Consider the following 12,448-nt stretch of genomic DNA (forward strand, 5'->3'; position numbering starts at 1 on the left):
GAGATCCGTCTCACTAGACACCAGGGATGCTGTGTACAAAGCAGTTCAATGCAGCTGTCAGGTTTGACAGCTGCATTGAAGTGCTTAATTAGCCGGCACAGCAACGGGACCCGCACCGGCTAATAGAGGCTCTACCCGGCTAATAGAGGCTCTGAACACCCCCCGCGGCACCATGACGTACCAGGTACGTCATGGGTCGCTAAGGGGTTAAACTCAATGGGCTGACCAGGAGAAGCCTATGGTACATGTTACATTTGTAATGTGAATGCCCCCTATATCATATGAATAAGTTGATGTCTCCAGGGAACTGTTGCAGGTGTTAAACTTATATATGGCCTGGATGTAGTTTCTCATGTATGCTAGGTAAATTCTGGCTGAATGTCCTAGAGGTGGTGATGGAGTGATAAATTCTAGAATTTTCTTTAAAAGGGATTGTCTGGGACCTTTCAATAAACTAGCATTGTACTGATTTCTGTGGATGCTGTATGTTCTATATACAGTTTCATTATTTATTATTATTAATAATAATAATAATAATAATATTATTATTCAGCTTGTGTTCTCAGGATCAGTCACATGACCACTCTGCCTGTGATGTCACGTTCAATATGTTTCCTGTTCCTTCTACTAAACATGATGACAGGTGGGTGGGGCAGGTGTCCCTCCTATGGGCTGGCTGGAATTCTACACTGATCTTAGCCCTGCCCCTGTAGGCGGAGCTAATATTGAAGCCCAGTAAAAGCTGCAGCAGAAAGGGCAACATGACATGGAGAGTAGCAGGGGCTGATAGCTACCCTGTGGGTGGCACATTGGTTAGCCTTGTTGTCTTGTAGCATTGTACTCCAACAAGGCAGCTATCAGCCCCTGCTCTCCTCCATGTCATGCTGCCCTTTCTGCTACAGCTTCTACTGAGCTCCAATATTAGCTCCGCCTACAGGGGCAGGGCTAAAATCAGTGTAGGATTCCACCTCATGGCTCCACCTGTGATCATGTTCCGTGGAGGGAACAGAAAACCGATATTGAACATGGAATCACAGGCAGAGTGGTCATGTGACTGATGCTGAGAACACAAGAGGAGCTAGAAGTAAATAATGAGAGTGTACAGAGAATATACAACATCCATAGAAATTAATGCAAAGCTAGTTTACTGAAAAGTCCCAGAGAATCCCTTTAAGGGAGTCTACTTTAAATTTTTTAACAAATAAGTGATTCCAGGTATACAGATTAAAGCAGTTTGTATATCTTAAATTTTTTTTCCATAAATTTCCTAATGCTAAAAAGGTTGGAAAGCTCCAAATTAGGGGAAAGTGAATAATGCTATTCCCTAACACATACCAGTGATTCCGGAGGTGAGGGCTAGCTTCATATTTTTCAAAATACCACAAAATTGCACATTATGTTGTCTCTATAAATCACATTTTTTCAGTGTATATAGTGTAAGAAATAATTGTTCATACAATGAAAAATATTAAGAAACTAAAGTTATAATTTAAACACACAACAGTCTAGTGAAATGCAAACTCTTCAATGAGTTGAATGTCACCTAAGTTCCCAACACACCTATGAACAGATGTAATACTAAATTCAGTGCAGCGCTCAGACAAGAGCTACAAATCTGCTTGAATGTCACATAATGCACTGGTAAGCCGCTTGATCTTCTCTTCCATGGCTTTCTTGCTGTTTGCAGTTTCTAGGAGGAGCTGGCGCATTTCTTCTTCTACTTGATAAACCTGCAATGGTAGGAAATATCATAAGTACATGACACACTGAGATTAAGGCGGTATGGATGAACAGCTTTTAGGTAAGATAACAAGACATAAGAAAGCAGTAGGGAGTCCTAGTATTTGTTCTCTATGACACACACATAAAGTAAAGATCTTTGTCTATACAATAGTTTGAGTAAGCAACAGCCACTTAAAAAGTTTATCCCATAACTTATTTTCACATCGGAAGTGTCCCCCTAGGTGGCGCTGCTGTGAGTGGGCTTTAAAGGGGTTATCCAGTGCTACAAAAACATGGCCACTTGTCTCCAGATTGGGTGGGGTTTGAAACTCAGTTCTATTGAAGTTAATGGAGCTTAAAGGGGTTATCCAGCGCTACAGAAACATGGCCACTTTCCCCCTACTGTTATCTCCAGTTTGGGTGGGGTTTTGAAACTCCGTTCCATTGAAGTAAATGGAGCTTAATTGCAAACTGCACCTGAACTGGAGACAAGAATGGGGCAAAAGTGACCATGTTTTTGTAGCACTGGATAACCCCTTTAAGGAAAATTAATCTCCTTCCACTTGTGACAGCCGAAAACTTAAAGGAGAAGTCCATTAAATATGAAAAATCTGCTGCAGGAGCAAAATAAAGAATGTATAATTACCCTTCCCCGTGCCCCCTGCAGCATTGCATCAGCGCTCTTGGACCTCTGTTGTCCTCCTCTAACTTTTGCAATGTCACAACGCAGCTCAGGAATGCTCCCTCAGCCAGTGACTGGGGCGGGACACTGCTGCAGTCACTGACTAGCTGAGGGGGCCCTTCCTGACTAATCATGATGACACTGAAACCCTGCACTGTGGGGACATGGGGACGGGTGAGTATACATTCATTATTCTGTTCCTTCACTACTAAGCAAGTCAGAAAGTGATGTCTATTAGCCGCACTGCAGTGAAGAGAGGATTACTATACAGAGGCTGGGCTGTGAGAGAAGTGACTGGGCATGTGTGTCCTCAAGCACTCACTGACACGGCGTCATCTGCTGCCATCAACATAGTGTCAGGAACTGCAGGGTTGTCTAAAGGCCCTATTCCACCAACAGATCTGACAAAGATTTGAAGCCAAACCCAGGAGTGGATTTGAAAAGAGGAGAAATCTAGTCTTTTCTTTATGACCTGTTCTGTGATTACAGTCTGTTCCTGGGTTTGGCTTCAAATCTTTGGCAGATAATCTGTCGTCAGATCTGTTAGTGGAATAGGGCCTTAAGCCCTTAAGTCCCCGATCCCCTGTTTTGCTCAAGCACTGCTGCACGATGCTATATAGAGCAGGGTCCTATTACGCCTATGCACTGTATATTCCCACTCTGTGCATCAGCCTTTGTACAGCGAGCAGTGATAGCAATAAAAAATTCAGTACAAAGGGTGAATGGGACCTGGCTCTGTATAGTGTGGTGCTGCAGTGCCTGAGCTGAGCAGGAGATCGGGAACTGCAGGGCTTAGACAACCCTGCAGTTCCTGACACAAACATTGGTGGCAGCAGAGTGAGCCATGTCATCCCTTACTGCTGTCAGTTAATATATATATATATATATTTTTTTTTTTTACAAAGTAATATCACTATTTATAGCAATGTATTAGAAATACATTTCAAGTCTCCAGAGAACCCCTTATACTATATAACTTATTACTTGTGGCTCCAAGAACCTATAGTGTCCAGAGCACCTCGAAAACTTGCATTGGCCAAACCAGAGGGAAAGCATTAACTACCCTGGTATGTTAAATGACCCTAGTAGAAGTGGGATAGCCTATGACCCCGTCTATATGGACATAACTTACATCAGGTCTCATCAATATTCTAACTTCATACATTTTTGAAGTTGACAAACATAACTTGCCTGTTGCACACATATAAAATGTAATTGCTAAGACTGCATTTACACCCAAACAATTTACATTGCTATCCAACTTCAAAGGCTGCCAATGGAAGCGCCAGGAAAGTTTGCTCACAGCGGGAGGGCAGAGCTGCAATTAAGAATCGCAATGTAAAAAGATGATATTTCAAGGCTGCATTATATATCTAAAGGCTGCCGGGCCTCTCCAGTCCTAAGTCTTCACTCCTCCTCATTTATTTATATGAAATCATGGAAGGAATAAAGTATAAAGCGGCACATTCATCTGCTGAAACAAAACAGTCATTCAGCCCTAATGTGTTCTGTCAGTCAGATTATGTCTATTGGCACTTTACTTCAATTTATTTCTATAAGGTATAATCTGTTTTTCTTACAGCTCCAACCCTAATCCCAAATAGTTCCACACAAGCCACCATCATTCCATCAATGGAACATGTCTATGATGATCTGTGCAGCTAGGACAGGTACATGTAGCATTAGCTCAGACCAATTTTCTTGATGCCACAGTGCCCTCTAGTGACAGAACCTGGGAACTGCAGACTCTCATTTTACAAGGTTTTAGAAAATGAACCTGAGGTAAAAGCAATTTTAAGTGTAAACCTTCAAAAGAGTCTCAAAAACAAGTGCCAACGAGTGGATAATGGAAATAGGAGAAAGAAGAAAAATCAGGAATATAAGGCTATGTTCACACTACGTATAGAGAACGGCCGGTTTCTGCCCGGATCATTCCGGCCGGTACTTAAGTACTGGCCGGATAATCTTCCCGGCCGCAGAGCTCTGATGCGGGCGCATCAGCGCGTGCCCGCATCAGAGCTTCCCATAGCCCACAGTGAAGTGAGCGGCCGGAGCCTCTCGCTTCACTGTGTGAACTGACAGGGTTTCCTACAGCCGCAATTCATTGAATTGCGGCTGCATAAAACTGACATGTCAGTTATTTGCGGCCCCGCATGGGATCCCGGCTGAAGTGTATACGATGTGTATAAGCTCCGACCGGGATCCAATTAAAAATAAGGCATTGTTCTACTCCGCATAAAGTACGGCCATTGTTGCCGACGGCAACAACGGCAGTACTTTTACATAGTGTGAACATAGCCTAAAACTGAAAAACCTATTCAAGAGGCAGGATATTATTCAAGAGGCAGTGATTCAAGAGGCAGTGATTATTGGTCCCCACACTGCTATTATGAATGGGGCCACCTTTTCACTTTGGCTGCAGAGATGTGTAAACCCACACTATATGCTTAATGCACAAGTCTACATATATATGTACAGTATATATACCTGCATATTGTTTCATGCTGTACATGGATACGAAAATACATACACACATATGCATGCAAAGTACATTTATGTACACTATGGGGGAGATTTATCAAACATGGTGTAAAGTGAAACTGGCTCTGTTGCCCCTAGCAACCAATCAGATTCCACCTTTCATTTTCCGAAAGAGTCTGTGATGTATAAAAAGTGGAATCTGATTGGTTGCTAGGGGCAACTGAGCCAGTTTCACTTTACACCATGTTTGATAAATCTCCCCCTATGCACATACAAGATGACAACTTCAGGAATACAGAGGGATCAACCCCTGTGGGAGCTGTATTGTCATTATGACCCCATTCACACAATTTCAGCACTAATTCGGATTCAGAATCTGAACCTATTCAAACCTATTCCACATATAAGTCAGCATCACTTCCATTGGCAGATTCTGATAGATTGCTGACTCTGCACACATTGCTGATTATAACGTAAGCTTTCCTTGCTATAATGCTGAATGAATGTGATGCTTTAGGTGTTTATTTTCCACCAAAATTTACAGAAAGATTACAAAACCTCATTCAAATCTGCATCTGATTTAACAAAACAATCAGTGTGGATTTCAGGTGTTCCAATTTCCAACAAGTCAGCTAACTGTGTGTTCACACAGAGATTTATCTGACAGATTTCTGAAGCCAAAGCCAGGAACAGACTACAGTATAAACAGGGAACAGGTCATAAAGGAAAGACTGAGATTTCTCCTCTTTTTAAATCCCATTCCTGGCTTTGGCTTCGAAATTCTGTCTGATAAATCTCTGTGTAAATGCACCATAAGTTTCTTCAAGATGAAGAGTGTTCGGGTGAAGTTTACGTTGATTGGGGTAAAAAGGACAAATACTTGCTTTTTCATTGGCTGCCTCTATTTCCTTTTGCTTCTCACTTGCCAGTTTAACAAGCTCCGCCTGGTGAGCAGCCAGAATGGATTCTAGTTGTCTCCGAAATGCGTCATCCACAGAATGAAGCTTCTCCATAATGACCCTGAACACACAGACATCAATGGTTACACATGAACTTCAAACCCCGGGTACTATTCACTAAGAAATGTTTGGTTAGTGAAGAAAGCGACACAATGTACTATTATGTTTGTAGATTATAAGCGAACTTGCCAAACCCAAATGCTTGGCATTTGACTCCTGGTGGCTGGATAAGGTGGATGTACTGCTGTGTTGGATATATTCCATAAAGGAGGCTGAGAAGTCCTTCACTTCCTTTTGAATCACTTAAAGGAACACTCCAGCAATACATTTTATTTCCACTACCAGCATAAGTCTGACTAGCACCATAACAGGCACCATCCGGTCAGCCCTTACCCTGGGAAGAGGAAAAATAGATTTTTTGCTAGAATGCTTTTTCAACAAACTTTACTAAAAATTCATAAAGACTAGGTTGAACACAATTCACACATTACACTAAGACGCTGACGCGTTTCAGCACTTAAATTATTGTGTGCACTTTATTCGGCCATGATCTATTTTTCAACAAATTCTATAAAAGGCATTATCGGGCATTTATAAACTTTTTATAGGTTGCTACCCATACATAAAATCATCCTTATGCTTACCTTCTGCACTCCCTCAAAGTCCTCCTGCGGTGTCTCGAGTACGTAGCTTGGCAGTGGCAGCTCACTTAGTCAGTCATTGAGAGACTGGACAGCACAGCGGCCAGTGATTGGCCGCTATATCTGTGGAAGAGGCAGCAGCTGCGGTCAGTGGGGGACTCTGTAGAGGAGAACCCCGGGGAGCACAAGCCATTTATTAGGTTTTATGTATGGACAGCAATATAAAGGGGAGATTTATCAAAGGGTTTAAAATTTAGACTGGTGCAAACTGGCCACAGCAACCAATCACAGCTCAGCTTTCTTTTTACCAGAGCTGGAAGCAGAGCTGTGATTGGCTGCTGTGGCCAGTTTGCACCAGTCTAAATTTTACACCCCTTGATAAATCTCTCCCAAAATGTTTATAAATGCCAGATAACCCCTTACTTGAGCAATTCAAAGGGAAGTGCAGAACTTCTCAGCTTTCTTAAAGGGGTATTCCCCCCAAAATTATTTTTGCATTAATACTCTGCCCACCCGTAGCTTTCCATCTTTCCAATATACAGTTATTATGGATTCTGCACAGTTTTGCTATTATCCAGCTGCATTCACCCCCACGGATTGCATAGAATCATCAGACCTCAGTCCACTCCGACACGCTCCCTGCTCCTGGCCCCCACCCTCCGTGTCGGCATCACGTGTCCTCAGTCCCAGCACAGTGAAGTGACTGAGAACACTGATGGGGTGGCTGCTGTTACAGAGGGAGACAGTGATCAGCGCAGCTGTGACTGCATCCCTCACTAACAGCAGCCACCCGGTCACCCCCAGCCCAGAGCTCACCCCGTGTGTCCAGAGCCTCCCGGCAGCACTCACCCACAGCGCACAGCCCCCTGGCCCACAACCAACCGCTGCACTCACCCGCGGCACCCCCCCCCCGCGATCGCACGCGGCAAGCTCCGCCCCCGCCATCGCCCGCAGCAAGCTCCGCCCCCGCCAGCGCCCGCGACAAGCTCCGCCCCCATCGCCAGCGGCAAGCTCCGTCCCCCATCGCCCGCGGCAAGCTCCGCCCCCCCCAATCGTCCGCAGCTCTGCTACACCGTCCCCACAACTCAGCTCTGCTACACCGTCCCCCCCAACTCAGCTCTGCTACACCGTCCCCCAACTCAGCTCTGCTACACCGACCCCCCCAACTCAGCTCTGCTACACCGTCATCCCCAACTCAGCTCTGCTACACCGTCATCCCCAACTCAGCTCTGCTACACCGTCATCCCCAACTCAGCTCTGCTACACCGTCATCCCCAACTCAGCTCTGCTACACCGTCATCCCCAACTCAGCTCTGCTACACCGTCATCCCCAACTCAGCTCTGCTACACCGTCATCCCCAACTCAGCTCTGCTACACCGTCATCCCCAACTCAGCTCTGCTACACCGTCATCCCCAACTCAGCTCTGCTACACCGTCAACCCCAACTCAGCTCTGCTACACCGTCAACCCCAACTCAGCTCTGCTACACCGTCAACCCCAACTCAGCTCTGCTACACAGTCATCCCCAACTCAGCTCTGCTACACCGTCATCCCCAACTCAGCTCTGCTACACCGTCATCCCCAACTCAGCTCTGCTACACCGTCATCCCCAACTCAGCTCTGCTACACCGTCATCCCCAACTCAGCTCTGCTACACCGTCATCCCCAACTCAGCTCTGCTACACCGTCATCCCCAACTCAGCTCTGCTACACCGTCATCCCCAACTCAGCTCTGCTACACCGTCATCCCCAACTCAGCTCTGCTACACCGTCATCCCCAACTCAGCTCTGCTACACCGTCATCCCCAACTCAGCTCTGCTACACCGTCACCGCCAACTCAGCTCTGCTACACCGTCATCCCCAACTCAGCTCTGCTACACCGTCATCCCCAACTCAGCTCTGCTACACCGTCCCCCCCAACTCAGCTCTGCTACACCGTCCCCCCCAACTCAGCTCTGCTACACCGTCCCCCCCAACTCAGCTCTGCTACACCGTCCCCCCCAACTCAGCTCTGCTACACCGTCCCCCCCAACTCAGCTCTGCTACACCGTCATCCCCAACTCAGCTCTGCTACAACGTCTCTTCCAACTCAGCTTTGCTACACCGACACCACCATCTCAGCTCTGCTACACTGTCATCATCTCCTTCATTGTCTCAGCTCTGCTACTTCACCATCATCAGGCAGAAGCATTGCATGATGGGAAATGTAGTTTCCTATCTTGGATATAGATCGGCTTTTAGAAAAACTTGTAACTCAGGAACGGCAGCAGCTAGAAAGATGGGAGACGGCTCAAAAGACTCAGGGGGACTTGGTGAGTAAGACCAGCTAGGTTTGGGAGCATTTAATTTTTTTTAGCTCTTGGGGGGAGTACCCCTTTAAATTGTCCTAATCATTTGACTAGGACCTTAGGACATTTAACCACATGTACAAATGATGTATAGAATACAATTTCACCCATGTATCCTGTGGCACTTAAAGGACAACTCCAGCAGGATTTTTTAAAAAAAGTCACACACTTCATAAGCATGCGCAGCGGCATCCTTTTCATTGGCTGGAGAGCATCACACAGCTTCTAAAAAGCTCAGCCAATCAGGGCTGAGGGAGCTGGAAACCATGTGATGTGCAAGCGCACAAGCAGCCTTTTCCTCTGCCGCCACCCCTGCCTCCAACCCCCCACCCCCCCGCTCTGACGACAATGACACAAGATGGCGCCTGGGAGAAAACGACGCGGTCATTAGGTATGTATGCTTTTTTTTTTTTACTTCCGGGGGTGGGGGGAAGAGACAGGGCAAGATAGATTATTAACACACATTACAAAGTTATATAAAGCCTTATAATGTGGGTTAAATAAGCTAAAAGGCAAATCGCTTGAGTTGTCTTTTAACTAAAGGAAGAAAATCCCAAGAAACAAAGAGCCATATCTGATGATATTCTCCTGGCACCCTGCGCTGCCATTTTGTTGTAGCCCACTTTTGCAGCGTGAATGATATGTATACATGATAGACAGTCATTAGACATCAAATAAGGTTACTAACCATCCATATAAAAAGGTGGGTTTCACTGCCTCTTTACAAAGTTTCTTTAAAGCAAAATAGCTTTCTACGTACTTATGGTTTTGAAGGCTTTTGTCCCTCTCTTCAATCAGCTTCTTCTCCTTGGCATCGAAATTCTCTTTCATCTGTCTGACTTGTGTTTCAAGCTGGCTTAGTAATTCTGCTTTATCCTGCCACTTCTTATTCATTGCACTATGAATAGAAAGAGCAAATGCCTGAAATGAGCCCAGATACGACATCAAACAGCACAAGCTCCATTTAGTAAACCCTCTGCTCTGGCGGCTGCCTAATCACCTGTAAGCTTTCTTCACATCCAGCAGCTCGGCCTCCCTCTCTTCCAGCTGAAGCTTCATTTCCTCCTTTCTTGCCGTCTGCTTTTCCAGCTTCTCTTTCAGCTCCTGCAATTGGATTGCTCTTTCATCGTTTTGCTCTCGCAATGTCTTTTCAGTCTCCAGATTTTCTGTACGTAGTTTCCTTATGCGTTCATCCCTTTCCTGCAATCCCTGACAACAGAAAGAAGAGAGATGTATTGATCCTTGTTACGCCTGAAAACATGGAATTCTTTCTATCACATCACGCGCGTACGCTCTGTGACAGATAGGCTGACAAAATGGCATGCAGGCGTATTCGTGTATGGACAGGCTAGGTCCCATTGACTTCAAAGGTCTGAAGGTAATAATTTTCCACGCATATACGTGTCTTGGTTCTGACTCAAACGCGGGGTTTGCGGTCCCTGAAAAAAACTCATACGATGTGGACTGGTCAGGAAAAGTACCAACAATTACTAACTATATATATAATCTGCTAAAACTCAAACAAGCTTCCTTTTTGTTCATTACTATAACCGAACTTACAGTGGGGTATGTATAAGGAGGAGACAGAGGGGGCAAGCAATCATTGAAAGAATAAGTGTTTACCAATTTACAGATGTCTGTATGACAAAGTTTTAGAACTACAAATAGTCAGGGCAATGGTATTTGACATCTGTATTGACCATTCATTGATCCTGTCTTCAAATCAACTGAAATTACTTTTATTTCAAAATCGGAATTCTTCCAATACTTATCAGCTGCTGTATGTCCTGCAGGAGGTGGTGTATTCTTTCCAGTCTGACACAGTGCTCTCTGCTGCCACCTCTGTCCCTAAAATGAACTGTCCAGAGCAGCAGCAAATCCTATTAGAAAACCTTTACTGCTCTGTATAACATTCTGACACCAGTTGTTTTGAATTTTTTATTTTAAGTGTACCCCTCAGGAGCTGTATAAAAGCCACAGAAATGAAATAAAATCTATACCAAAAAACTAAAACACTTATGTACTCACTTCTTTCAGTTTCCGGATGGTTTCAGTTTGGTCGTCTACCATTTTACTTTTGATTCTTAGTGCATCATTGTCTCGTTCATTTTGCTTTTTCAGTGTTTCGATCTCTGTAGAAAGGACTTCAATTTTTGCCTCAAGCCTCCCTCTATCCTGGGCCAAGGCAACACCTAAAAAATATGATTTATTGTTTTCAAGACAGTGGGGGAGATTTATTAAACATGGTGTAAAGTGAAACTGGCTCAGTTGCCCCTAGCAACCAATCAGATTCCACCTGTCATTCCTCACGGACTCTTTGCAAAATGAAAAGGTGGAATCTAGGTTGAGAGAAAGCTTTCATTATTACATGAATTCACTTCATGTGCCGAGCCCAAAATACTCTTTTTAAGGGTGCCTTTACACCTACCGACAACGCTGCGAGTCTGGCAGATCAGTGTCAGTACATACACGCAACGGTCTGAACGACCACTGCGTGTATGTAAATCTGCCGTCCGCTTAACCCCTTCTGATGCCGGCCGCCTCCCGCTCCGCTCTGTATACATACCTCCTCACTCCACGGGGTCTCGGCGTCCTGCTTTCCCGCCCGGCCAATCAGTGGCTGCGGCAGGGCAACACACTGATTGTCCGGGCGCGAGAGCAGGACGCCGGGACCCCGTGGAGTGAGGAGGTATGTATACAGAGCGGAGCGGGAGGCGGCCGGCATCAGAAGGGGTTAAAGTGTCACTGTCGTGAATTTTTTTTTTGCAGAAATCAATAGTCCAGGCGATTTTAAGAAACTTTGTAATTGGGTTTATTATCCGAAAAATGCATTTTTATCATGAAAAAGCAGTTTGAAGCTCTCCCCCCTGTCTTCATTGTTCTCCTATGGAGAGAGCTAAAGAAAAGACCAAAACAGGACAACAAAGAGTTAATCTACAAATCCCTCACGGGATATCTGCTGTGACAGTCACCAGTGACCTGTCTGAGCTCTGATTACAGCTGTCACCCAGCTCCGTGCCTGTAATCCTCTGTTATCTGCTTTCTGCTGCCGGCTAACTCCCTCCTTCCTCCTCCCCCCTCCCCTCTCCCTAGAGCAGACAGGGTACGTCTCCTGCAACAAGTCACAATTTTCAGATTTTTCAGGGTGGATGAAAAAGAGGAAGGAGGGGGGGACCTGGGAAAAGGCTTTTTACATGCAGATAATGGCAGATTTGGCTAATAAACCCAATTACAAAGTTTCTTAAAATCGCCTGGACTATTGATTTCTGCAAAAAAAAAACAACTCTTTTTTCTTTAAGCGGCCGGCAGATTTACATACACGCAGCGGTTGTTCAGACCGCTGCGTGTATGTACTGACAGTGGTCTGCCAGGACCTAGCCGACTCGCAGCGTTATTAACGATGCGAGTCGGTAGGTGTGAAGGCACCCTAAGACACAAAAGGGGAGATTTATCAAACATGGTGTAAAGTGAAACTGGCTCAGTTGCCCCTAGCAACCAATCAGATTCCACCTTTCATTCCTCACAGACTCTTTGGAAAATGAAAGGTGGAATCTGATTGGTTGCTAGGGGCAACTGAGCCAGTTTCACTTTACACCATGTTTGATAAATCTCC

General features: G+C 45.2%; 1 protein-coding gene across 1 annotated transcript in view; it reads right to left on the reverse strand.

The window, feature by feature from the left end:
* Nucleotides 1-1,499: 1,499 nt before the first annotated feature.
* LRRCC1 (leucine rich repeat and coiled-coil centrosomal protein 1) overlaps nt 1,500-12,448 on the reverse strand; it is a 38,876-nt gene continuing 27,927 nt past the window's right edge. The window contains exons 16-20 of the mRNA XM_069959923.1: nt 10,864-11,027; nt 9,836-10,044; nt 9,596-9,733; nt 5,770-5,905; nt 1,500-1,730 (exon numbers count right to left, since the gene is read on the reverse strand). Coding sequence (XP_069816024.1) covers nt 1,608-1,730; nt 5,770-5,905; nt 9,596-9,733; nt 9,836-10,044; nt 10,864-11,027 — 770 coding nt within the window. The 3' untranslated portion in view covers nt 1,500-1,607. The remainder of the gene's footprint in view (nt 1,731-5,769; nt 5,906-9,595; nt 9,734-9,835; nt 10,045-10,863; nt 11,028-12,448) is intronic.

The sequence above is a fragment of the Dendropsophus ebraccatus genome, chromosome 2 (genome assembly GCF_027789765.1).
Source record: "Dendropsophus ebraccatus isolate aDenEbr1 chromosome 2, aDenEbr1.pat, whole genome shotgun sequence".
Lineage (NCBI taxonomy): Eukaryota > Metazoa > Chordata > Amphibia > Anura > Hylidae > Dendropsophus > Dendropsophus ebraccatus.